At 43.2% G+C, this 23445-nt stretch overlaps 1 protein-coding gene across 1 annotated transcript in view; it reads right to left on the bottom strand.

The window, feature by feature from the left end:
• Window positions 1-5174: 5174 nt before the first annotated feature.
• The window catches only part of tut4 (terminal uridylyl transferase 4), a 41258-nt gene continuing 22987 nt past the window's right edge, over window positions 5175-23445 (bottom strand). The window contains exons 15-31 of the mRNA XM_085376719.1: window positions 22697-22847; window positions 21193-21279; window positions 15643-15746; window positions 15484-15541; window positions 15278-15381; window positions 15077-15166; window positions 14350-14463; window positions 14147-14224; window positions 13686-13863; window positions 13550-13597; window positions 11916-11998; window positions 11692-11807; window positions 10456-10610; window positions 7658-7755; window positions 6412-6976; window positions 5412-5582; window positions 5175-5324 (exon numbers count right to left, since the gene is read on the bottom strand). Coding sequence (XP_085232845.1) covers window positions 5236-5324; window positions 5412-5582; window positions 6412-6976; window positions 7658-7755; window positions 10456-10610; window positions 11692-11807; window positions 11916-11998; window positions 13550-13597; window positions 13686-13863; window positions 14147-14224; window positions 14350-14463; window positions 15077-15166; window positions 15278-15381; window positions 15484-15541; window positions 15643-15746; window positions 21193-21279; window positions 22697-22847 — 2289 coding nt within the window. The 3' untranslated portion in view covers window positions 5175-5235. The remainder of the gene's footprint in view (window positions 5325-5411; window positions 5583-6411; window positions 6977-7657; window positions 7756-10455; window positions 10611-11691; window positions 11808-11915; window positions 11999-13549; window positions 13598-13685; window positions 13864-14146; window positions 14225-14349; window positions 14464-15076; window positions 15167-15277; window positions 15382-15483; window positions 15542-15642; window positions 15747-21192; window positions 21280-22696; window positions 22848-23445) is intronic.

Genomic DNA, 23445 nt, shown 5'->3' with positions numbered 1-23445 from the left:
AGAGGGGGGTTATTTTCTCTAATCTCTTTGCAGATTATTTTAAGGTCTACATTTATAAGGGATATTGGACGATAGCTTGAGGGATATACAGGGTCTTTGCCTGGTTTTAGCAGGAGATTAATGTTTGCAGAATTCATATTTGATGGAAGTCTGCCCCTTTCTTTGATTTCCAACAACGTTCTGTAAAAAAATAGTGCTAGAATCGTCCAGAATTCTTTGTAGAATTCTGCAGGAAAGCCGTCTGGACCTGGAGCCTTATTATTGGGCATACTTATCAAGGCTTCCTGGAGTTCACCTGGTGTCAGTGGTGAATCCAGTGCCATTGCTTGAGTGTCCAATAATTTTGGAAGAGTTATGTTGTCCAAAAACTGATCAATTTCTTTTTTAGATGGGTTTATTTGTGGTGCATACAACGTTTTATAGAAATCCCTGAAAATGTTGTTTATTTGTTTCGGGTCATATATTGTGTTCCCAGATGAATCTTGAACAGCACATATAGTTGTTTTTTCTTTATTTATTTTTACTGGTTTGCTAGAAATTGACCAGATTTATTACCATGTTCATAATTTTGTAAGCGTAGTCTTTGTACTAAGAATTTTGTTTTTTTATCAATTATCTCATTTAATTCTAGTTTTGTTTCGCGTATTTTGTTCAATGTTTCCTGATCTTGGTGTGACACATAAGCTTCTTCTAGTGATTTGATGTTTTTTTTCTAATTCCTAAATAGTTTTGCTTTCTTCTTTCTTTTTATGTGATGAGAAAGAAATTATTTTACCTCTCATCACAGCTTTCCCTGCTTCCCATAGAACAGAGGCAGATATTCCGGGAGTGTCATTATAGTCTAAATATAGAGTCCATTCTTTTTTTAAATATTTAATAAAGTCTTCATCTTTAAGCAGTGATGTATTAAATCTCCAGTTATTACTTGGCGTAGTGTTATTCTTGTGCATTAGTGTTAAAGATACAGGAGCATGATCGCTGACAGCTACAGGGTGAATCTCAGTGTCTGAAATGTCACACAGCAGTGAGCTGCTGACCAAAAAATAATCCAGACGAGAGTAGGAGTGATGAACATGTGAGAAAAAAGTATATTCCTTACTGTTGGGGTGAAGGGAGCGCCATGCATCGCAAAGGCCAAAGTCTGTTTGATTATATTTGTGGACTGCCAATTATGCTGAGTTCCTGCTGTATTGAGCCTATCCATTTCTTCATTTAGTCCAAGGTTGAGGTCGCCTCCAAGAACAAGTGTGCCATCTAAGTGTTCAGAGAGTGCACTGAAAAAACCGTGAAAGAATGAGGGATCATCAACATTTGGACCATATACACTTACAATACATAGCTTTTTATCAAGTATAGATAGTTTAATGATTAAGAATCTGCCCTCTGGATCTATAACTATATCGAGTACTGTGAAATTAATATTAAATTAATTAATATACTGTTTATGTAATAGCATGCCACATCTGGCCTGATTGTGGTTTGGTGTATATGGCCCAGGCTCATAGAAAACAGGTCTGGCCCGGTTCCGGCATCAAGCTGGCACTTCTAACTGACTGGTATCATGGCAGGGTGTATGTCAACCAGATGTGGGCCAGGTCTGGCAATGATGGCAATATTTATGTTCCTATTTTCCTATTTTAGTTAGAAGATACAAATGCCATTTTGCAATACTATACTGCTATGGTGGCCAACGTTTCAAATGCAGGTTTGACAAGTTTGTGAGTGTACATTTTATCCAAAACCTAGTGAGGGTTTACTCATATTTACCACTGGATGGTTGTAGCTCAGGAGGTAGAGCAGGTCACCTACTGATCAGAAGGTTAGTGGTTTTATCCCTGGCTCCTCCAGTCTGCGTGTCAAGACTGTGAATGTAGTTAGCAAACACTCAGTTTAGAGAAAGTGTGTGATTGGGTGAATGTGACGTGTTGTATGGAGCACTTTGAGTAATATGGGTGTGGCGGGGCGTGGCCTGCGGTGCCGTGCAGAGGAGGCGGACACACCTGCACGGCATCCGCAATCACGCCCCGTCGAATTAAATATTGTACTGGTTCCTGTGGTTGGCGTTGTTGTTGTGGTTATTATGTTGAGCTGGCAGTGGGAGAGCTGCAGCTCTGGGTGCGGATGTACAGCAACCGTGAAAGTGTTAATAAAGTATGCTGCAAAGCATGAACGTGCACCAGGATCTGCCGTGGTCGTTTACAATGGGAGAGTAGAAAAGCACTATTTAAGAATCAGTCTATTCACTGTCTGAACAGAGTTACGTCATGTTACTTTTGCACTACTATGTTCCGGCACATGTTGTTATTACATGGCTTGATTAAGGTACACATTAGGCTGACATCTGGGGCCAGAGCTGAAACTGTTCTGGACCAGCACAGGGCCAGCAGTGTGTCTGCAACTGGCCATGTGCTGGCCCATGTGTGGGTTTACCTCTGGTAAACCAGATCTGGGCCACCAAAGGTACGTCATTCTTTGCGGTATGTGGGCCATGTGTAAGCACATTGTGTGGGACAGATCCGGGCCATACCAATTTTGCTATGTGGGATGAATTATGTAAAAATGGAAACATCATAAAATTGAAAATGAACATAAAGTAACATGTACTGAATAGAACATCAGTATGGCCATCATTATTTGCTTGGAAAGTCTAAAGTTCCATGGCTTTGAATAGCCAAAGAACACAATGCCCAGCTTAGAGCGACTAAAAGTAACTTCTTTTAACATTCTGTCCACTAATAATAGTAATTTGAAAAAAAAATATTTGGCATTTTTCATCAGTTTGGGTTCCTCTGTTTATAGTAATTAACCAAAGTTTTAGAATAGAATAGAATACCTTTATTGTCACTATACAGTTGTACAGTGAGATACAGAGCATCTCCTACTCAGTGCAAACATGCAGGGGGAGGGCTCTATCCGCCTTAGTGCAGCTTCCGTACCATACCGTGATGCAGTAAGTTAGCAGGCTCTCAATGGGCGAGTGCTGGAAGGTCAGCAGAGGATGTCTGGGATGATTGTACTAAAGGCTGAGCTGTAGTCCACGAAGAGCATTCGGACATAGCTCTGCCGCTGTTCTAGGTCACTCAGCACAGAGTGGAGGGCGATGGAGTCTTCTGTGGACCCGTTTGTGTGGTATGCAAACTGGTGGGGGTTGAATTCTGGGGGGAGGAAATCCTTGGTGTGCTGAAGGACTAGTCTTTCAAAGCATTTCATGATTACCGGCGTGAGGGCCACAGGGCGATAATAGTTCAGGCTGGTGATGGGAGACTTCTTTGGCACTGGGATGATTGTGGCTGATTTTAGACAGGATGGGATGGCTGCTTCATCCAGTGAGAGGTTGAATATTCTGGTAAAGATTAGGGTGAGCTGGTGGGCACATGCTGTTAGCACTTTACTTAGCACTGACCCTGCGCTGTATTCACCTAGAGGCACTGTGTGTAAAATCAATTTAAATAGCTCTCATGCTTAGTCTGGGTTTTAGTTTGGTGGCCTCTTGTCTGGGGCGACCGTGGCTCAGGGGGTTGGGAAGCGCATCTGTAACCGGAAGGTTGCTGGTTCGATCTCCAGGCTCTCTGTCCTGGTCATTGTGTCCTTGGGCAAGACACTTTACCCTACCGCCTACTGGTGTTGGCCAGAGGGGCCGATGGCGCGATATGGCAGCCTCGCTTCTGTCAGTCTGCCCCAGGGCAGCTGTGGCTACAACCGTAGCTTGCCTTCACCAGTGTGTGAATGCGAGAGTGAATGAATAGTGGCATTGTAAAGCACTTTGGGTGCCTTGAAAAGCGCTATATAAATCCAATCCATTATTATTATTTCTTGTGATGAGTCTTACTTCCACTGTCTTCTTATTCCCAATGTATCCCTGCTGTGTTATGCATCTGTCTCCAATTCATCCAAACCATTTTAAATTACAATAAAGAAACACCAGAGCATTAACCACAGCCGAATACTGTGGATCGACACATTGCAATTATAATTTTTGCCTTTTTCTTTGTTTATTTTTTCCATGTTGTATTATAACTTACAAGGATTTGGCTCCCTCCCTATTAGATTATATCGACACAGAACAGAGAAGTGCATCAGGGCTGTGACCACAAAAAGGAGAGAAGAAATCGCTACTCGGAATGCTAATGTTTCAAAAGTGATTCAGAGCAGCGTTCGATCTCAAATCAAATGGGACTTATCACATTAATGCTAGATTAGATCACAGTGCTGCTGTGGTTGGTTGTGCATACCTTTAGAGGCAGGGTCTGCTCACTGAATCAACTGTAACAGCTGTAAAGTGCTGTTGTGAAATTGTTCTAAAACACTGAGGACCATGTTCCCATTTGTGAAAACAGCACCATTGCTTTCTTCTTGCCATTAGAAAGAATGCACATCTGTACTCGACTACAGAAATCTCTTCAACTGGCATCTTTAATATACGTTGTACACATTACTGCTTCCACTCTCTATAGTATCTCAAGAAACATCAGCGCAGCTGATTAGAAAGATAAAAGAAGTCTCAATCTTAATGTTACAATGTGCACTAGTCCACTAAGCATCTGGGTGCAAACGTTTTGGGGGGCTTTCAGTGGAGCCAGTGTACCTAGATGGAAGGAAATATTCCTTCCTAGATGGAAGGAAATTGAAATATTCAATTTCCTTCCATCTGTTCTCCACATGGACTCAATGCAGTCACAACCTGCTCAAACATCATTGCTTGTAGTCTGAGTTCTAATGACCAAAGCACAAATGCAAACTAGATCATACATATTATGCTGGAGTGTTGGTAAGAGACATAAACACACAGGACACAGTGAAGCGGTTTGCTTTTTTGTTTATTTTTTTATAGCTTTTTTTTCCATTATTATTTAAGACTTTTCCCCTTTTTTCTTGCTATCAATGCTTTTGGCACTACATACTTAGGGTGACATGTTAGATTGTTTTTAAAACAAACATCTATTCAAAGCCTTCATCTTGTGGCAAGCAAAGTATGAATAAAGCTAATAAAAATAAAGGTTTACATTTGTCCTCCTTACTTTACACATAAAATAAAAACACTTTTTTGGACCCCCTCAAAAACGGGGGTATTAAAATATTTGACATTTGTATCACAAATCAATGTAATGACACAAAAAGTAAAACTTAAAAACTGTACAAAAATGATAAAATTCATTTTAAAAATCGTCTTGTGATCAAATGATGCTTTATGCGTTGTTTTACTGACCATAAGCCTGATTAAAAAAAGATGCCAGTTTACTTCTTCTGTTGGATGAAATTCAGATTCACTGGATGCCGGACATGAGGGACCAGTGGGAAGTTGGGATTCGGATGCATCATAGAACCTAAACAAAGAGAAAAGAAATCCCTTAGAAAAATAATGTCTCTTTTCCAAAAGTAATAAAAAAGCATTGCTGTTCATCATATCTAACCTTGGGCCACAAAGGGTTTACCATGGTGGTAGCCTCCGTTGCCCTGCTGGATGAAGTTCTGGGGCATTCTGTAGGGCCAGGATGGAGACAGAGTGTACTGAGGGGTTTTATTGTGCTCCCATAACCGAGAGCCTTGGCTCACAGCTACAAATGAAGCCGGGTGGCCAGACTCTGTAGACAAAGGGGAAAAAAAATCTTTCTGTAACTGTCAAAAAGAGACAATTGGTACCGGTAAGAATTTTAATCCTAGTGCAGATTTTGCAAATCAAATGGTGTTTTGTGGGTGCAGCACCCATAAGGTAGTAATCAGGATTAGACTAACAAGCTGAAATCAGCATGCCACAGGGAACTGCAGAAGGGTCAACACTGAAAATGCTGACTACTTGCATAAATTTGATTTATTTACAAATTAAATCATTAAAACTTGTGAAATGCTTATGACTATAATAATATCATAGAAAATTTAAAAAAAACCCCCAAACAAACCAAAAAAACCCCCAACTAAATACAAACTAAAACAGCTAAGTGTATGAAACTGACACTGACAAGCCTCAGAGCTCGGGTAGACTGTCGCTCCTGTGTACCTCGTTCTTTTCACTAACATTTTTAAATTGTTAGGGTCAAGAAACAATCCTCGGTCTCATGCACAATCTTTTTGACAACTGCAAACTCATGAGGGTTTGGTAACATTTCCTCTACATTTGCACCATTTTCTTTAGCCTCTCCTAGCTGTGATTGAGATCTGCAGTTTCCTAAGACATACACAACCTAAATCCGAAACATCATCCTGGAACAAAAACTCCAGATTTACTTCTGAATGAAAGAATTCCTTGATTTTCTCTGTAAAGAAAGTGCAGACTCTAAAGCAGCTATACCTGAGCACTAGAGTCAGGTGATTGTGTAATAAAATAAGAAATGGTTTGATGCTTTTATTTAAAGCTAAAGATAGAGACAGAATCCCACACAGACAGATGGTGACCCCAAATCACCCAGTGAATACCTGACTTGACTACAGTGCCATTGCCCATGAGTGACCCAGGTTGTGCCAAGTGGTTGTGCCAGTGTCCTTCCCGTCCTGGCCCGCTGATGCCCAGCTGTCTCCCCGCCGGCTGGGCGAAGATTATGCTGGGGTCATTCAGATTCATGGTGCTGGGGTTTCCACCTGAACCTGTGGGACTCCCGTTCCCAGACGCTGAACGCAGGGCGAATTTCATGCCAGGCGGAGAGGGGGCAGTGGGAGAGGACGAGGTGAGGACTGGTCCATGGATAGGCCAGGAGGTGGAGGGAAGGTGGACTGGGTGAGTAGACTGTCCCTGGGACTGGTGTGACTGGTGCTGGTGGGTGGGAAGAAGTCCCAGTGCAGTGAGTGCACTTGGGTGATACTGGCCTGGGTGGGAGGTAGGAAAGCTAAGGAGAGAGAGCGGGACCTGGGGATGTGCAGACTGCTTGTGGGGACCAGCAGAATTGGTCTTAGTGTGGGAGGGCTGAGTAGAACTGGAGTGGGTGGAACTTGGGGGAACAGCAGTGGGCTGTGGTGAGTAGGGTGGAGTCTGACGACTATCAGACTATTAGGAAGAAAGGAAGAAAAAAGGAAGAAGTTAAAAATCAGCAATCTGAACAAGTGATGTGCAAATAAGTTCTAATTTTATTTGTTCGTTATTTTTGGATTCACATATAAAAGTGACGACTCTTTAGACCATGTTTTCTTAAATTCATTCATAAATCACACTAACTACAATCTTTTTTATTTTTATGGCAAAATGTAATCATTGGGATTATTGTAGGTTCTTTACCTACAATATAAACTGCCTTGATTCAACTGTTATTGTGATTTGGCGCTGTATAAATGAAACTGAACTGAATATGCCCAGTAAACTTATTTTCTGTTAATTATTTGCATCTCTTTCCAGAAGCATGCACTTAATTTTCAGTTGTTTAAGTGAGAGAAGATCCTATGACCTACAGTAGTTTGAGAGACATTGCAAAGTTTAATAACTTCCTTCATTATGAAAACTAAAACTACACTGAAGAAAAGCGGATCACATGTTGTTACATGCTGCCATTTATAGTTCTCAGAACTGGAATTGGTACCAAAAAAAAAAAAAAAAAAAAAAAGAAAAGAAAAGAAAATCACATCTCAGTGTTGAATATGCATCACTTATGAACTTCTGTCATATCTGTGCTAGCCAGTGTCAGTGATTATTTTGAAAGCGTAGTGTGTGTGGAAGGTTAACTGTTGTACTTACACATTCTGAGGCCTGTCTGGTCCTTCCAGGACAGTCTGCAGCTGTCTGGGGAATAGGGATGGACTGAGAGCTCACTATAGTTCGCACCATGTGAGAAGCTGTAAAAGAATAAAAAGCCATATAAGCTATCTTTTGAGTTCCCACTGCAGAGAATATCTGATGTGTCCCACATCTGATAATTATAACTCAAAATCAATAATTGTTAGGGCATTTACATACATCGATATTTAAGATTTTAAAGAGACTCATAATAAGGTTGGGCGATATGTAAAAATCTCCCAACTGACAATTGCCACTCCAATAACAATGATATTCACGCAGATGACTTTTTGATGGGCAGAGCAATCACGCAAACACTGATTAGCACGTTTAGAAATTATACATTTTGTTTAGAGGGAATAATTTACCTTCTTTATATGTTTGTTTCAATATTACCGGTAACCCTTTAAGACCTACCATAGAACCAAGTCCGCCCGAGCTTATCGTTATATTTTTACATGCTGTAGTCCTATTTTGGGGAGTATTTCAAGTTGCTATACATCAATATAGAGCTGGGCGATATGAGATTTTTTCATATCACGATATGTTTTTTTCATTTCAGGCGATAACGATATATATCACGATATAAGCCAAATAACTATATTTGTAAGATTTAAATGTGCCGTTGCTCACAAGTAAAATGTGAAATAATCAGCAGCTTGTTTTTATTTAAATATTTATTTCCCATAATAAGTTCAACAGGGTAGATGTACTAAAGGAACATGAGACTTTTTCAGATAAATAAAGGCAAATATTACAAACTACACAAAAGGCAGCCGCTAAAGCGTTTAAGTTTCAAAATAGAACAAACGAAACAGACTAAATTGTCAATTCCACTTAGAAACAAAATATTAATTCTAAAAATAAATCTTAGTTTGTTTTACAGAAGAACAGACAAAACTGACTAACTTTTGTCAATATCAAATAAACTGAGAACTAAAAGGAAATTCTCAATCTCTCCTTGTTGTATAGCTTAGCTTTTCAAACAGTTTTAACAGTTACTTTAGTCTGACAAAAGCCGAATGACGACTTAGCGCTTCCAGTCAGAGACTGAGGCTACGTCCACACGTACACGGGTATTTTTGAAAACTGAGATTTTCCGTTTTCGTTTTAAAAAATAATCCCGTCCACACATAAAGGCAGAAATGAAGGAAAACGCTGCTATGAACATGCCAAAGCAGCAGGTGGCGCTAGATTCCTAACCGTGCAGAAATGTTGGCCAATCAGAAGTCTAGAAGCCTCGGTGGGAAAAAGTAAACAAAGCTGGGGCATAGAAGCAGAACCGAGTCGTATGTGTGGAGGGACAGTAACTGTGTGTATATGTAAGCATTTAAACACTGCAGAGAGTAGAATTAACAGTATTGTAGAAATTCATTTCACCGAAACAATAACGTGGCGCACAGTGTGACGCATGCACCAGTTTATTGTATTTCCAGACTTGCTTTCGGCACAATTTACAGTGCACGTTACTCTGTTTTTTGTCAGACTTGAAATAGCCGAAATACCTTCACACTACGGAACTTCTATGGCTCTTCCGTTCGACAATCTCTCCGGCATTGGAACCATCATCTGTTTTCTCTTCGGTCACGCTCGGTTGATTTTTCTAGTCGGCACACTCATTTCCTCCATTAAGCGCTGGCTCCATTACCCGCTGGCTGCTTCCCAAACAAACACACGTGCGGCTTGGCACTTGTGCTGTACGTAACAAGTCACGCGACGTGACGCTGCGGCTGTGATTGGTTCGGCTCTGCGCTACTTAATTTGGATTGGCTGACCTTTTTTTTTTTTTTTTTAAGAGGACAAGAGCGGCGAAGTCTATCGCGATAGTTTAATTTCTCTATCGAGTAAAAGTTATATCGCGATACATATCGTTATCGTTCTATCGCCCAGCTCTACATCAATAGAACTGTTATATCCCAAAATTTTATAAATGTATGCATTAAGTCCATAGTAACTGCATAAATTGCAAAAATGTGCAATAAACTACAAAAAAAAAAAAATGGAAAATCGTTTTTTTGTTGTTTTTTTTTTTAACACATATTTCTAGTTACAGAAATTTCAGAGGTATATACCTCAAAACTGTAAATACAAAAAAGTTGCACAAAATAGTTTCCAACCAAAGAAAATTTACTTTGAGTGTCTTCATAGTGTTATTTTTGCCATACACCAATTTTTATATACAGCATGAAAAACGAAAATAAATATTATTATGTGACTTAAAAAAAAAAAAAAAACTAAACTTTTTCCAACAGTGCAATTTGAGTTCCAAGCATCTCAGAAACTATACAGAAAAGAATAAAGTCAAACATGACTTTTAAAAACACCATTATAGGCTTTTAAAGGCCCTGAAGGTAAAAACTATGTTTCCCACAAAATATGACATCACTTCCGATTTTGGCAGGCAATGGCAGACATGCAATAGTTCGCGCTGATGTCTTTTCCAACGTAGAAAGTGCTATAAACAGCTGATCGGCAAAGCATGTTTCTGGAATACTATGCTTTTGTTGCTGCAAGTGCTTTTTATGCTATTTTTGCAAAGCTATATGTGGAAGGAAACCGTGACTTAGGACAAGCTGAATGCGTAAGAAGTACGTACTCCTCCGGTTTCCTATGCAAAAAAAATTATTGCGCTAGCTTATGTGGTAGCAATTCTACCGGGACTTAAAAATAGTTATGCAAAACGGAAACACCATCCTGACAAATATTCATTTTCATACACAACTTCAAAGGGAAAAAAAGAAGCTTTTTTTTGTGCTGACCTGGTGCTCCGGCAGCTCTTTGTTTGAGGTGACGATATTCAGGGCAGTCTCGCCGTACATGCCCCATGTCCCCACACTGGAAGCAACGCCGATCCTTTGGCTCTCGTTCCTCCTCTTTGATGTCCTCATCTTTCTCATTTTCCTTCTTTTTTATTCTGACAAAAAAATTTCAAAAAAAAAAAAAAATCATGTCACCACAAGAAGGTATGGAAAACATGCCAGATTTAGTACAAGTCAAATAAAAACAACTTTGACTGAAAATATATATCTGAAGTTTGATAGTTGAAATTAATTTACGTCCAGTGCACTGACTTCGTACTTTAACATCCATGGCTGGTTGATTGAATAGAAAAATGTTAGGCCCCAAAGTTATGATATTATATTCTGTACTGTACAGTGCTGTGCAAAAGCCTTGAGCCACCGCTCTCTTCTTTACATTTTGTTGTCAGTGAGCCTGCCTTTCTTGTAAGGTATCCTGAACAATGGTCTCCACGCTTCCTGAAGGTCTTTCAAAGGTTTTAGGACAATGGCTGCTTTGAGACTCATCTTTGGTCTTGTCCTTGTACCTGACCATTTTCAGAGAAATGTTTTTTAGTATGTTAAGCCCCTTTCTCGGTCAACAGTTAAAAAGAAGCTTAAAGCAACGGATGAACCAGTGTGATGTCTACACATAACAGATGACAGACAAGAACCAATTTTAAATTGTACCTTTGGGTACTTTGGTAATACTGGCCTGTCCCAAAACACAGCATTAGTTCCCATTTGTTTACTTTAACCTACAAAAATATACCAAAGTTAACACAGTTTGACAACCACAAATACAATGTTTGCACCAACAAGGTGAATCCCAGCATGCTGTTAGCCAAAAACTTGGCATATGCTGGGGTGTGCAATGTACCCATTAGAAAAAACCTGAGGAAACTGGACAAGTAGAGAACAAAAGAAGTTGCTTACCAAAAAAAACAAAAAAAAAACTGGAATTTTCCTGAGAGATACAACTGGCCATTCTCTTGATTATTCTATTGTTCATGGAACTCTCATGAGAAATGGTCTCAGTGGATGGGTGGCTGTCAAGATCACATTCTTTTGGACAGTTCCCTCCACAGCTTTAGTTGTATTTTTTAAGATGTGAGATAAAACAACTGAGAGAAGTTCTTCGTATTTGAGCATATTGATTTTTTTCTCGGAAATCTAGCCAACTGAGAGATAAATCTCTGTGACTTAAGAGGGGACCACCTGCGTCTCTTTGGACAGTCCTTCATGTAGTGTCCAATCTTTCCGCAGATCCTGCAGCACCGGTCATTAGGAGCCAATTCACCATCTGTCAGCACCTTAGAGTCAAAAAAGTATTCCTGCAACAGAACAGAAGACATTCAAAACACAAAACACCATTAGGCTGGGATACACAGCACACAGCAGTCAAAGTCTGAACATTCAACTGTGTTACATGAATGACCTACCACTTCAGTGCCCGGGACGGGATAAAAGGGAGTTCCAAACAGCTTTCTCCCATTTATAAATGCCTTCATGATGAAGTTTGTCACTGGTGGAGGAATGAGAGGCAGCATAAGTAACAGGGCATTTTCACAGTTTCAAAGCAAGCTTCTGCAGACGTACCCAGGCCCAGAGCAGTTCTGAATCGATTTACATAGAATCCTGACATTTGTCTACATATTTCCCCTTCATAACAACTGTACGGTGGGTTATTTGTTTATTTTTAATATTCGTTTGGATGGAGTGTGGCCACTTTGACAAGTGTCCTGACACTGTAGGTGGCACTATTTGCTACGGCTCATTTTCACTAAACGCACAGTGGATTCACAAGTAACAACTTTATATAAGCACTAATGTTGAGACTTCAGGACTGGAAAGCAATGGCTGACATCACAATGACAAAACTTATGTTTCACATATAGTCTATGGTTTTGGTGCCCATTAAATGTGTTTTCAACAATGGACGGGAATCAGAATAGCATTCTGCCTGATCTGCTGATGTGCAACCACGGATGATCTGATATCCACGTGTCGGTGTTGTTCCCACATCATCATAATAAATGTTGTTCCAGGTTCAACATTGCAAGTGACCAATCACATTGTTGTGACATCCCCCTTTTGTGCCTTTGAAAAATGCCGCCTTAAAAAAAATCTACTTCACTTGCGAGAAGAGAAACCGCTTCGGTCCGCCGATCCAGGAACTTGAATTCTTTGAATTTCCGGATACTTTTGTTTAATAAACAGTAAGCATTATACATATTGTCCTTACAGAGGCGGTTTCTCTTCTCGCAAGTGAAGTAGATTTTTTTGAAGGCGTTTGTTTTTTTCGAGGTGGCGAATGACGTCACGAGAAGGTGATTGGTCACTTGCAATGTTGAACCTGGAACAACATTATTTATGATGATGAGGGAAAAACACCAACACGAGGATATCAGATCGTCCTGCAACCACACATGCTGCTACACTGTGATTTTGTGTGTATTTACATTACTATCATAACCTGACAGGACCTGCTGTTTTGATCTAGTCTCTAAACCATCACAATTTGTCCTTCTTCTGTTCATTTTCAAGCATCAAAGTACAATGACTTCAACAGGTGAACAACTGTAAGTGTGGGTGCAGGTGTACAAATATTCAACCAGCCTCATCCTCTGGGCTAATCTACAATGGAAATGAAAAGCTGCAAGCAATGTGTGCACGGTGTACATATTAGAGCATTGGTGTCCAAAGACTGTTGCTGACTGTTGCCTGCTTTTACAGGCAACAACTGCAGAAGGGGAGACTAAATGAAAAAAAATGCTGCTAAGATCCACATAAAAGATAATAAGAGGATGAGAATGATGTAGAGGGTGAGCCTTTATAGCACAAGGTAAGACTGGCTACTCAATTTTTTCAGAGTTGTTTGAACCCAGTAGGAGGCTAAACTGACATGAAAAAAGGAAATAAAACCCAAGAATTGTCTAAGATTGTTCAACCACCAAAATTACACCATAACTTGACAGAGGTTTTAGGAAACTTTATCATAACCAAAGACAAGTTTTCAAAGTCTACAGAATGCATCAATAAGATATTTTTTGTATCAGGTATGGCAGGCACTTACTTTTACGAGAAACTCCAGCACCGAGGTTATGATTCAAATCAAAGGGATCTAAGAAGAAGAGCATATCAGTGGGATGAAAACAACTGTGAATCTGGAAGCAAATCAAGTTTACAGAGATGCAGAGCCATGTTAGCACCTTCAATAGCGATGCATTTGCTGGTCCACTGTTTTTCAAACGTGGTGAGGCGTTTCCTTTGGCGAATGCTGATCACGTGCTCTTTGAAGTCAAACTCTTCAGTGTAAAAGCGTAGAAGTCCCAGCCACAGCTCTCCCACAGACTCTGTGTTCTGCTGATTCTCTAAGTGATGACGACGCTGTGAGAACAGAGGAAACTAATTCCAGAGTCATTACAAGACAAACTGTACTTGCTGCTTTTTTGTGTGTGTGTGTGTGTGTGTGTGTGTGTGTGTGTGTGTGTGTGTGTTGTTTAATTAGATTTGACTGATTATTCGAGATACGTGGTTTTTTTACACCCCAGGGAACGCTGAGACTAAAGTTAACTTAGGTAATGCTTTTAAATAATTTTCCTACATAATTGCCATAAGACATTTTAACGTGGTTGCTAAGCTGCAAAACTCTTTTGTTTTTCCAACTCACCAGATCCTCAAGGTCATCAAAAAAGAAAGCGTTCCAGCCATCTACCAACCGCTGAGGAACAGTATTCCCATCAAAGATCTAAAAAGACATCACGTATCATTTAGAGCTATTTACTTCATGAAATTCAATGCAAAAATAATTTTTAAAAAAGCCTCTTCAAGTTTCAGGCACAGCACTTGACTGAGTTAATCAGTGGTAAATACCTCCTGCAGGACAGGAATGACAGGTGGCTGCCTCTGCTGCAGAAAGTAAAGCACCATCAGGATGTAAGCATAAGAAGAGAGGCTCCCTCTGGAAGCGTCACCGATGTCACAGCGCTGTGAGGACAAAAAGTGGGTTAGTTACAGGAAGAGACGACACTCGTGGTGAAGGCTTTTTGTAAGAGGGCACACTAAATCATGTTATAGATCTTGTATTTTCTGTTGCATTTTCTTCCTTGTAAAAGAGATTTGATTTCAACGTTAAATAAAGGTAAATAAAAACACACTAACATACATGTGTTATGCTTGCAGTGAGATTTCCAATTTTTTTTGGGAAGAAAACCCTGCTAACATTTGTTGTAAAACCCGTTCCCAAATTCAAGTGCAGACATCAGAAGAATAAGCTCATGTATGTTTGAAAACATGCAGGTGGATATACGTTTATTTGTATACTGAGCATCATTGTATACATACCATCTTTTATATAACTGCACTTTAATATTCCTTATTTTTGGTTTTGTTTATGCACTGGCCTCAATGCTGTTGAGTCTTTATACAGCTTTCATTTACTTGCTGTGTTGGTTCTGTTACTCCCACTGGTATGGGGTGGGAGATCACTTGCAAATACTGAATTTGTGCTTCTTTGAAAACACCCAAGAAGGATCGTAGATTACTGAATACTCAGCCTGAGTACTCTGGTTACAAACCCAGATTGTCAATTTTCACATACCTTTGCAAAGACCTTCATTGTGTATCCCAGAAACTGCACACGTGGATCCAGAGCCGCATATGTAGCTAGCATCCTGGTGTTGTGTTGAGCCTAGAAAGAAGAATCCTCCAAATTCATTTATAATGCAACATATTTGACAATATAAAACATCTCTTATAACATTACATGACAACAGTCATAATGAGGGCATCTTCCACTCACCAGTGTGTTATAAAGGCTGATATCCCCCTCCAAACCACTCTGTTTGTGTTCAAACTTCACTATAGGCACTTTAGCTGTGGTGATAGGTAAGATGTTCCTCAAACCTGAGATGATGGAAATTATGAGATTAAAGTCAGTTTTTCCACACAGACAGGAGTCTCCTACCAAATTATTCAGGGGGAAATAATAGGAACACTTTAACTGACCTGTATGCTTCTTGAGCACTTTTGCAAGGCCTTCAATGATTTCTTTGCAGTTCAGCTTCTGTTCAGACAGATCCAAAAAAATAAATTAAACACTGATCATATGAAATAATGATCATGTGTTTATTCAAGTGAGTGCATCTGGATGTTTTGTCTGCTAACCTCTGCAGTTTCGTGGCCCTCCAGAGTCATGCAGATGTCAAGGTCACTGTCACGGAATCCAAAGCCATTTTTGGAAGATCCAAACAAGCAAAGCTGGGCTTTTTCTGTGGAAACATGGACGTTTTAAAAAGAAAACCAAAACAAGGCACATCAGTCTTTTAAAGTGTTCTCACAGTGATGTTGTACTCTCTAAACTCCATCCATCCATCCATCCATCTTCATCCGCTTTATCCGGGGCCGGGTCGCGGGGGCAGCAGCCTAAGCAAAGAGGCCCAGACCTCCCTCTCCCCAGCCACCTCCTCCAGCTTATCCGGGGGAATACCAAGGCGTTCCCAGGCCAGCCGAGAGATATAATCTCTCCAGCGTGTCCTGGGTCTGCCCCGGGGCCTCCTCCCGGTGGGACATGCCTGGAACACCTCACCCAGGAGGCGCCCAGGGGGCATCCTTGTCAGATGCCCGAACCACCTCAGCTGGCTCCTTTCGATGTGGAGCAGCAGCGGCTCTACTCTGAGCCCCTCCCGGATGGCCGAACTTCTCACCCTATCTCTAAGGGAGAGGCCAGCCACCCTTCGGAGGAAGCTCATTTCTACCGCTTGTATCCGCGATCTCGTTCTTTCGGTCACTACCCACAGCTCGTGGCCATAGGTGAGGGTAGGGACGTAGATCGACCGGTAAATTGAGAGCTTCGCTTTTACACTCAGCTCCCTCTTCACCACGACGGACCGGTGCAGCGCCTGCATTACTGCAGCTGCAGCCCCAATCCGTCTGTCGATCTCCGGCTCCCTTCTCCCATCACTCGCGAACAAGACCCCGAGATACTTGAACTCCTCCACTTGGGGCAGGAACTCATCCCCGACCCGGAGTGGGCACTCCACCCTTTTCCGGCTGAGAACCATGGCCTCAGATTTGGAGGTGCTGATCCTCATTCCCGCTGCTTCACACTTGGCTGCGAACCGTTTCAGTGCGAGCTGGAGGCCCTCACCCGATGAAGCCAACAGAACCACATCATCCGCAAAAATCAGAGATGAGATTCTGAGGCCACCAAAGCGAAACCCCTCCGCCACTTGGCTGCGCCTAGAAATCCTGTCCATAAAAATTATGAACAGAACCGGAGACAAAGGGCAGCCCTGGCGGAGCCCATCACCCACCGGGAACGAGTCCGACTTATTGCCGGCAATGCGAACCAAGCTCTTGCAACGGTTGTATAGGGATCGAATGGCCCGTAGCAATGGGCCAGACACCCCATACTCCCGCAACACCTCCCACAGGACACCCCGAGGGACACGGTCGAATGCCTTCTCCAAGTCCACAAAACACATGTAGACTGGTTGGGCAAACTCCCATGCACCCTCAAGTATCCTTGAGAGGATAAAGAGCTGGTCCAGTGTTCTGCGACCAGGACGAAAACCGCATTGTTCCTCCTGTATCCGAGGTTCAACTAGCGGACGAACTCTCCTTTCCAGCACCCTGGCATAGACTTTCCCAGGGAGGCTGAGGAGTGTGATCCCCCTGTAGTTGGAACACACCCTCCGGTCCCCCTTCTTAAAGATGGGGACCACCACCCCGGTCTGCCAGTCCACAGGTACTGCCCCTGATCTCCACGCAACATTGCAGAGGCGTGTCAACCAGGACAGCCCTGCAACGTCCAGAGCCTTCAGGAACCCGGGGCGGACCTCATCAACACCAGGGGCTCTGCCACCAAGGAGTTGTTTAACTGCCTCAGTGACCTCGCCCCCGGAAATTGGCGGGTCATTCCCCTCAACCCCAGACTCTGCTTCCTCCTCGGAAGACGTGTCAGTGGGATTAAGGAGGTCCTCGAAGTATTCCTTCCACCACCTGACAATTTTCTCAGTCGACGTCAGCAGTGCTCCACCAGCACTATACACAGTGCAGGTAGAGCACCGCTTTCCCCTCCTGAGACGCCTGACAATTTGCCAGAATCTCTTCGAGGCAGTCCAAAAGTCTTTTTCCATGGCCTCTCCGAACTCCTCCCACACCTGAGTTTTTGCTTCAGCCACTGCCCGAGCCGCATTCCGCTTGGCCTGTCGATACCTGTCGGCTGCCTCCGGAGTCCCACAGGCTAACCAAGCCCCATAGGACTCCTTCTTCAGCCTGGTGGCTCCCTTCACCTCTGGTGTCCACCATTTGGTTCGGGGATTACCACCACGGCAGGCACCAACCACCTTGCGGCCGCAGCTCAATGCAACAGCTTTGGCAATGGAGACGCTGAACATGGTCCATTCGGACTCAATGTCCCCCAGTCTCCCTCGGAATGCTGTTGAAGCTCTGCCGGAGGTGTGCGTTGAAGATCTCGCGGACTGGGGCCTCTGCTAGACGTTCCCAGCACACCCTCACTACGCGTTTAGGTGCACCAGGTCTGTCCAGCGTCCTCCCCCGCCACCTGATCCAACTCACCACCAGGTGGTGATCAGTTGACAGCTCAGCCCCTCTCTTTACCAGAGTGTCCAGAACATATGGTCGCAGGTCTGGTGATAAGATTACAGAATCGATCATCGACCTACGGCCTAGAGCGTCCTGGTGCCACGTGCACTTATGGACACTCTTATGTTCGAACAGGGTGTTCGTTATGGCCAAACTGTGATTAGCACAGAAGTCCAATAACAAAGCTCCTGTGTTCACTGAGATATTCAACATCTCTTTATCTCAGTCGGTGATCCCCACATGCTTCAAAGAGTCCATCATTGTTCCTGTCCCGAAGAAACCCCACCCTGCTTCTCTCAATGACTATCGCCCTGTAGCCCTCACCTCAGTAGTGATGAAGTGCTTTGAACGCCTGGTCAGAGACTTCATCATTTCTTCACTACCAGACACGATGGACCCACTACAGTTCGCTTACCGTCCAAATCGTTCCACAGACGATGCCATCTCTCATCTCCTCCACACATCACTCACTCACTTGGACACTAGAAGGGGGAATTATGTTAAAATGCTCTTCATAGACTACAGCTCTGCATTTAACACCATAATTCCCTCCACACTCACCACCAAGCTGGAGCATCTGGGACTCAGCTCATCTATGTGTCAGTGGATCTCCAACTTCCTAACTGGCAGACCACAGGCAGTAAGGATGGGCGGACATGTCTCAGCCTCCACCACTCTCAGCACTGGAGCCCCCCAGGGGTGTGTTCTGAGCCCCTGCTGTACTCTTTGTACACATATGACTGTGTGGCCACTACCAGCTCCACCACCATCATCAAGTTTGCTGACGACACCGTCGTGGTGGGCCTGATCTCTGATAACAACGAGACGGCCTACCTGAAGGAGATTAGGAATCTGGAGAACTGGTGCCAGAGGAACAACCTCCTTCTAAACGTCAGTAAGACAAAGGAGCTGATAGTGGACTTCAGCACTAAGCAGGAGAGGAACTACCAGACCCCCGTCATCAACGAGTGCCCAGTGGAGAGAGTGGACAGCTTCAAATACCTCGGAGTTCACATCACGCAGGACCTGTCATGGTCCTGTCACATCAACACCGTGGTGAAAAAGGCCCGACAGCGTCTCTACCACCTCAGACGCTTGAGAGACTTCCAACTGCCCCCCAAGGTGCTCAGGAACTTTTACTCGTGCACCATAGAGAGCATCCTGGCGGGAAACATCTTAACCTGGTTCGGGAACAGCACCATGCAGGACAGACGAGCTCTACAGAGGGTTGTGCGGTCAGCTGAGCGCACCATCCGCTCCGAGCTCCCTGACCTGCACTCAATCTACAGCAGGCGGTGCTGGACCAAGGCCAGGAAGATGGTGAAGGACCTCAGCCATCCCAACAACAGACTGTTCTCTCTGTTGAGGTCAGGAAAGCGATTCCGCTCCCTGAAGACCAACACAGAGAGACTGAGGAGGAGCTTCTTCCCGCAGGCGATACGGTCTCTCAATCACACCACCACACAGTACTGACCCACACATATGGTTCTTACACACACACTGGACTTTCTGGACTTTGTTTTTGCACAACACTGGTCACTATATTCTTCATTTCCGGTTAATACTTGTACAGCTGCTGTTATTGTGTATATATTTATTTATATTTAGATTTCTTCATACATTCTTATATAGTTCTATATTGTGTATTTTGTTGTACAGTTATTTTATTTTCAACTTTAATTTATATATTTTATCTTATTCTCCCAGTTAAATTTACCCTTCATTCTAATTTGTGTTGTACAGTTATTTCATTTTTAACCTTAATTTATATTTTATTCCTTCCTAGTTAAATTTACCCTTTTTAATTTTTCATATTTATTTCCTATCTTATTCATAGCCTTTTCCTTTTTTGTTTTCTTTAGGTCACGAGCAGTTGTCCAAGCATTTCACTACATATCGTACTGTGTATGACTGTGTACGTGACAAATAAAATTTGAATTTGAATTCGAACAAAGCACCGCTCGGGTTCAGATCAGGGAGGCCGTTCCTCCCAATCACGCCCCTCCAGGTCTCGCTGTCATTACCCACGTGAGTATTGAAGTCTCCCAGCAGGATAACAGAGTCTCCAGGTGGAGCACCCCCCCCCCAGGGACTCTAAGAAGGCTGGGTACTCCGAACTGCCACTCGGCGCATAAACGCAGATGACAGTCAGGACCCGTTCCCCGACCCTAAGGCGCAGGGAACAAACCCTCTCGTCCACCGGGAAAAACCCCAACGTACCGGCAGCAAGCCGAGGAGATATTAGAATACCCACCCCAGCCCGCCGCCTCTCACCAGGGGCAACTCCAGACTGAGACAGAGTCCAGCCCCTCTCCAGGAGACTGGTTCCAGAGCCCAAGCCATGCGTAGAGGTGAGCCCGACTATATCTAGCCGGTACCTCTCAACCTCACGCACTAACTCAGGCTCCTTCCCCACCAGAGAGGTGACATTCCATGTCCCTATTGCCAGTCTTGGCAGCCGGGGGTCAGTCCGCCAGGGCCTCCGCTCCTGGCCGCCACCCGGCACACAATGCACCCGACCCCTATGGCGCCTCCTGCGGGTGGTGGGCCTGCGGGAGGATGGGCCCATGCCTCCTCTTCGGACTGTGCCCGGCCGGGCCCCATGGACTAAGGCCCGGCCACCAGACGCTCGCCCTCGGGCACCCTCCCTGGGCCTGGCTCCAGGGCGGGGCCCCGGTAATCCTATCCCGGGCAGGATAAACTGTTCCCTCGATGTTCTCTTCTGAATCGCTCTTTGTCTGGTCCCTCACCCAGGACCAATTTGCCATGGGAGACCCTACCAGGGGGCAAAAGCCCCCAGACAACATAGCCCCTGGGATCCCTGGGACACACAAACCCATCCACCACGATAAGGTAGCGATTCAAGGAGGAGCTCTCTAAACTCATTTCTATCAATTCTACAAAATCTGCTAATACTCATTAAGTTCATGGAACTCAACAGTCGCTTCACATTGAATGTATTCCTCAGTATATTGTGTCTTGTCAACTGCTCGACAGCTTTTAACTTAAATTGTGCAAAACACACAGTAACACTACACAGCAAAGTTACCAAGGAAATGGAGAGAAATGTTTGAGACTTTTGTTTGCAGTAGATTGTTTCAGGCTCACCATTGTATTCCTTCCTTATAAACCTCTCCAGGCTAGCAAGGATCTGCTCCCTCCTCTGCTGTTCAGCATGTGTAGGTGACAATTCATCTACCACAGCAGATGACACACACACACACACACACACACACACAGAGAAAGAAACAACGATGCCTTAATTATTGAAGTTTTTTCTTTTTTAACAACTGCTGAAATACTGGTTTCAGACTGCACAATATGAGAATTATCTGCTTTTGATGCCATTTGTTTTCTCGTGTATTAAAGGAATTTTTGATATGTTTCCTCAAGCTTTGTAGAGTCTTTACATTTTGATCAAATATAATCATAAGGTATTTGGCCAGCTGCCCACCATATGCTGAAGAGAAGATGGGTTTTTATTTTACCGTATTTTCACAACCATAAGGCGCACTTAAAAGTCTTAGATTTTCTTCAAAAAGTACGGCGCGCCCTATAGCGCAGTGCGCCCTGTGTGTTGTAAGGAGGACGTAGTAGAGAACACCATGAGAACGCTAAAGGGTGAAGTGTGGGCGTTGATCGTATATACCGGACAATCGCACATACCTGTATAAAAGGACAGGTATGTGCATTATGTGGAACATCGTTGTTTTAACAACCCTGAAAATGGCAAAGAGACACGCTTATGAAGCACAGTTTAAACTGAAGGCCATCAGCTATGCGGAGGAACATGGAAATCGAGCAGCCGCGAGAGAATTTAAGATTAACGAATCGATGGTTCGCAAATGGAGGAAGGCAGAAAACAAGCTCCGGCAGGTCAAGAAAACGCAGCTGAGTTTCCGCGGACATAAGGCGAGGTGGCCCGAGTTGGAGGAAAGACTCGAGCGGTGGATCATCGAGCAAAGAACGAGTGGGAGAAGCGTTTCGACGGTCACCATTCGGCTAAAAGCAGTTTCACTAGCTGAAGAGATGAACATTGAACATTTCCAAGGAGGTCCGTCTTGGTGCTTTCGTTTTATGAAACGGTGCCATTTTTCCATCCGGACCAGGACTACGGTAGCGCAGAAACTTCCAGCGGATTATAAGGAAAAGTGAGTACCAAACTTTGTTTTGCTCCTGCTTTATTTTTAAATACGCACACTTGTATGCTTGTGTGTTGTTGATGATGACGATTACTGGTAATAAAAATGTGAGTACCAAACTCAGTTTTGCTCCTGCTTTATTTTTAAATATGCACACTTGTATGCTTGTGTGTTGTTGATGATGACGATTACCGGTAATAGAAATGTGAGTAAGGTACCGAACTCAGGTTTGCTCCCGCTTTATTTTTAAATACGCATACGGTACTTGTATGCGCCCTATAATCCAGTGCGCCTTATGTGTGTGTTAAATACAGTAATGGCACACATAACTGAGACTGCGCCTTTTAGTACAGTGCGTCTTATGGTCGTGAAAATACGGTACTCAAAGATAATGGCTATACAAGCAAAATGATTCCTTGCAGGAAAATGCTAAAGTGAAACAAGTTAGAAGTGCAATGTTCGCTACATACAGTAACATAGTTTGCAGAGGCCATCGAGGATCTCTCTGAAGCGGTCATTCATAGGGGGCAGAGGCTTCAGCTCGATTTTCTTAAAGTCTTCAGGGCACTCGTCCTTCAGGTGACCATCTCGTTTGCAAATGCTGCATACGACAGTTGGAGGCTGGAACAGGAAAATTAACGATGTCCAGGAACAGCTTTAATGTTATGTAAGAGTTCCGAATGTCACATATTGCAAAGCTTGAAAATATTTCCTTATGTTTGCTTTAATGTGTCTAAATACTGAAGCAAGTCATATTGTCGCAATCTTAAAAATACTTGAAACTGCCAGTGCTACCCCTCAGCCTCTAAGTAGACACACCTACGTTATCAACTTCAAAATCCTACATTGCCTTGTTCTCAAGTTATTACATTCACATGATTTTCAAATAAATAAACCAATTTAAAACTACTGACCCACCAACTCATCCATCCACCGATCCATTCATTCACTTTCTTATCCTATTCTGAAGCTTTCCCAGCTGTCAAAGGGAAAGAGGTGGGGACAAGTCTACCACAAGGCTAACACTGAGACAGACAACCGCTCACACTCTCATTCACAATCACTAATTAACTTAGCATGCATGTGTTTGAGGAAGCCGGAGTAAGTGGAAAATAACCCACAAAGCTACAGGGAGAACACGCAAACCACACAGTTATGTAGCATGAGCATCTAAGATGATGCTTCTTCTATACTACAGCAACAAGTTTAATGGATCTCT

The sequence above is a fragment of the Diplotaxodon limnothrissa genome, linkage group LG17 (genome assembly GCF_057381915.1).
Source record: "Diplotaxodon limnothrissa isolate DT_005_m linkage group LG17, D_limnothrissa_male_GT1.1, whole genome shotgun sequence".
Lineage (NCBI taxonomy): Eukaryota > Metazoa > Chordata > Actinopteri > Cichliformes > Cichlidae > Diplotaxodon > Diplotaxodon limnothrissa.
The sequence above is the reverse complement of the archived record's forward strand: the minus strand, read 5'-3'. Positions and strand labels throughout refer to the sequence as shown.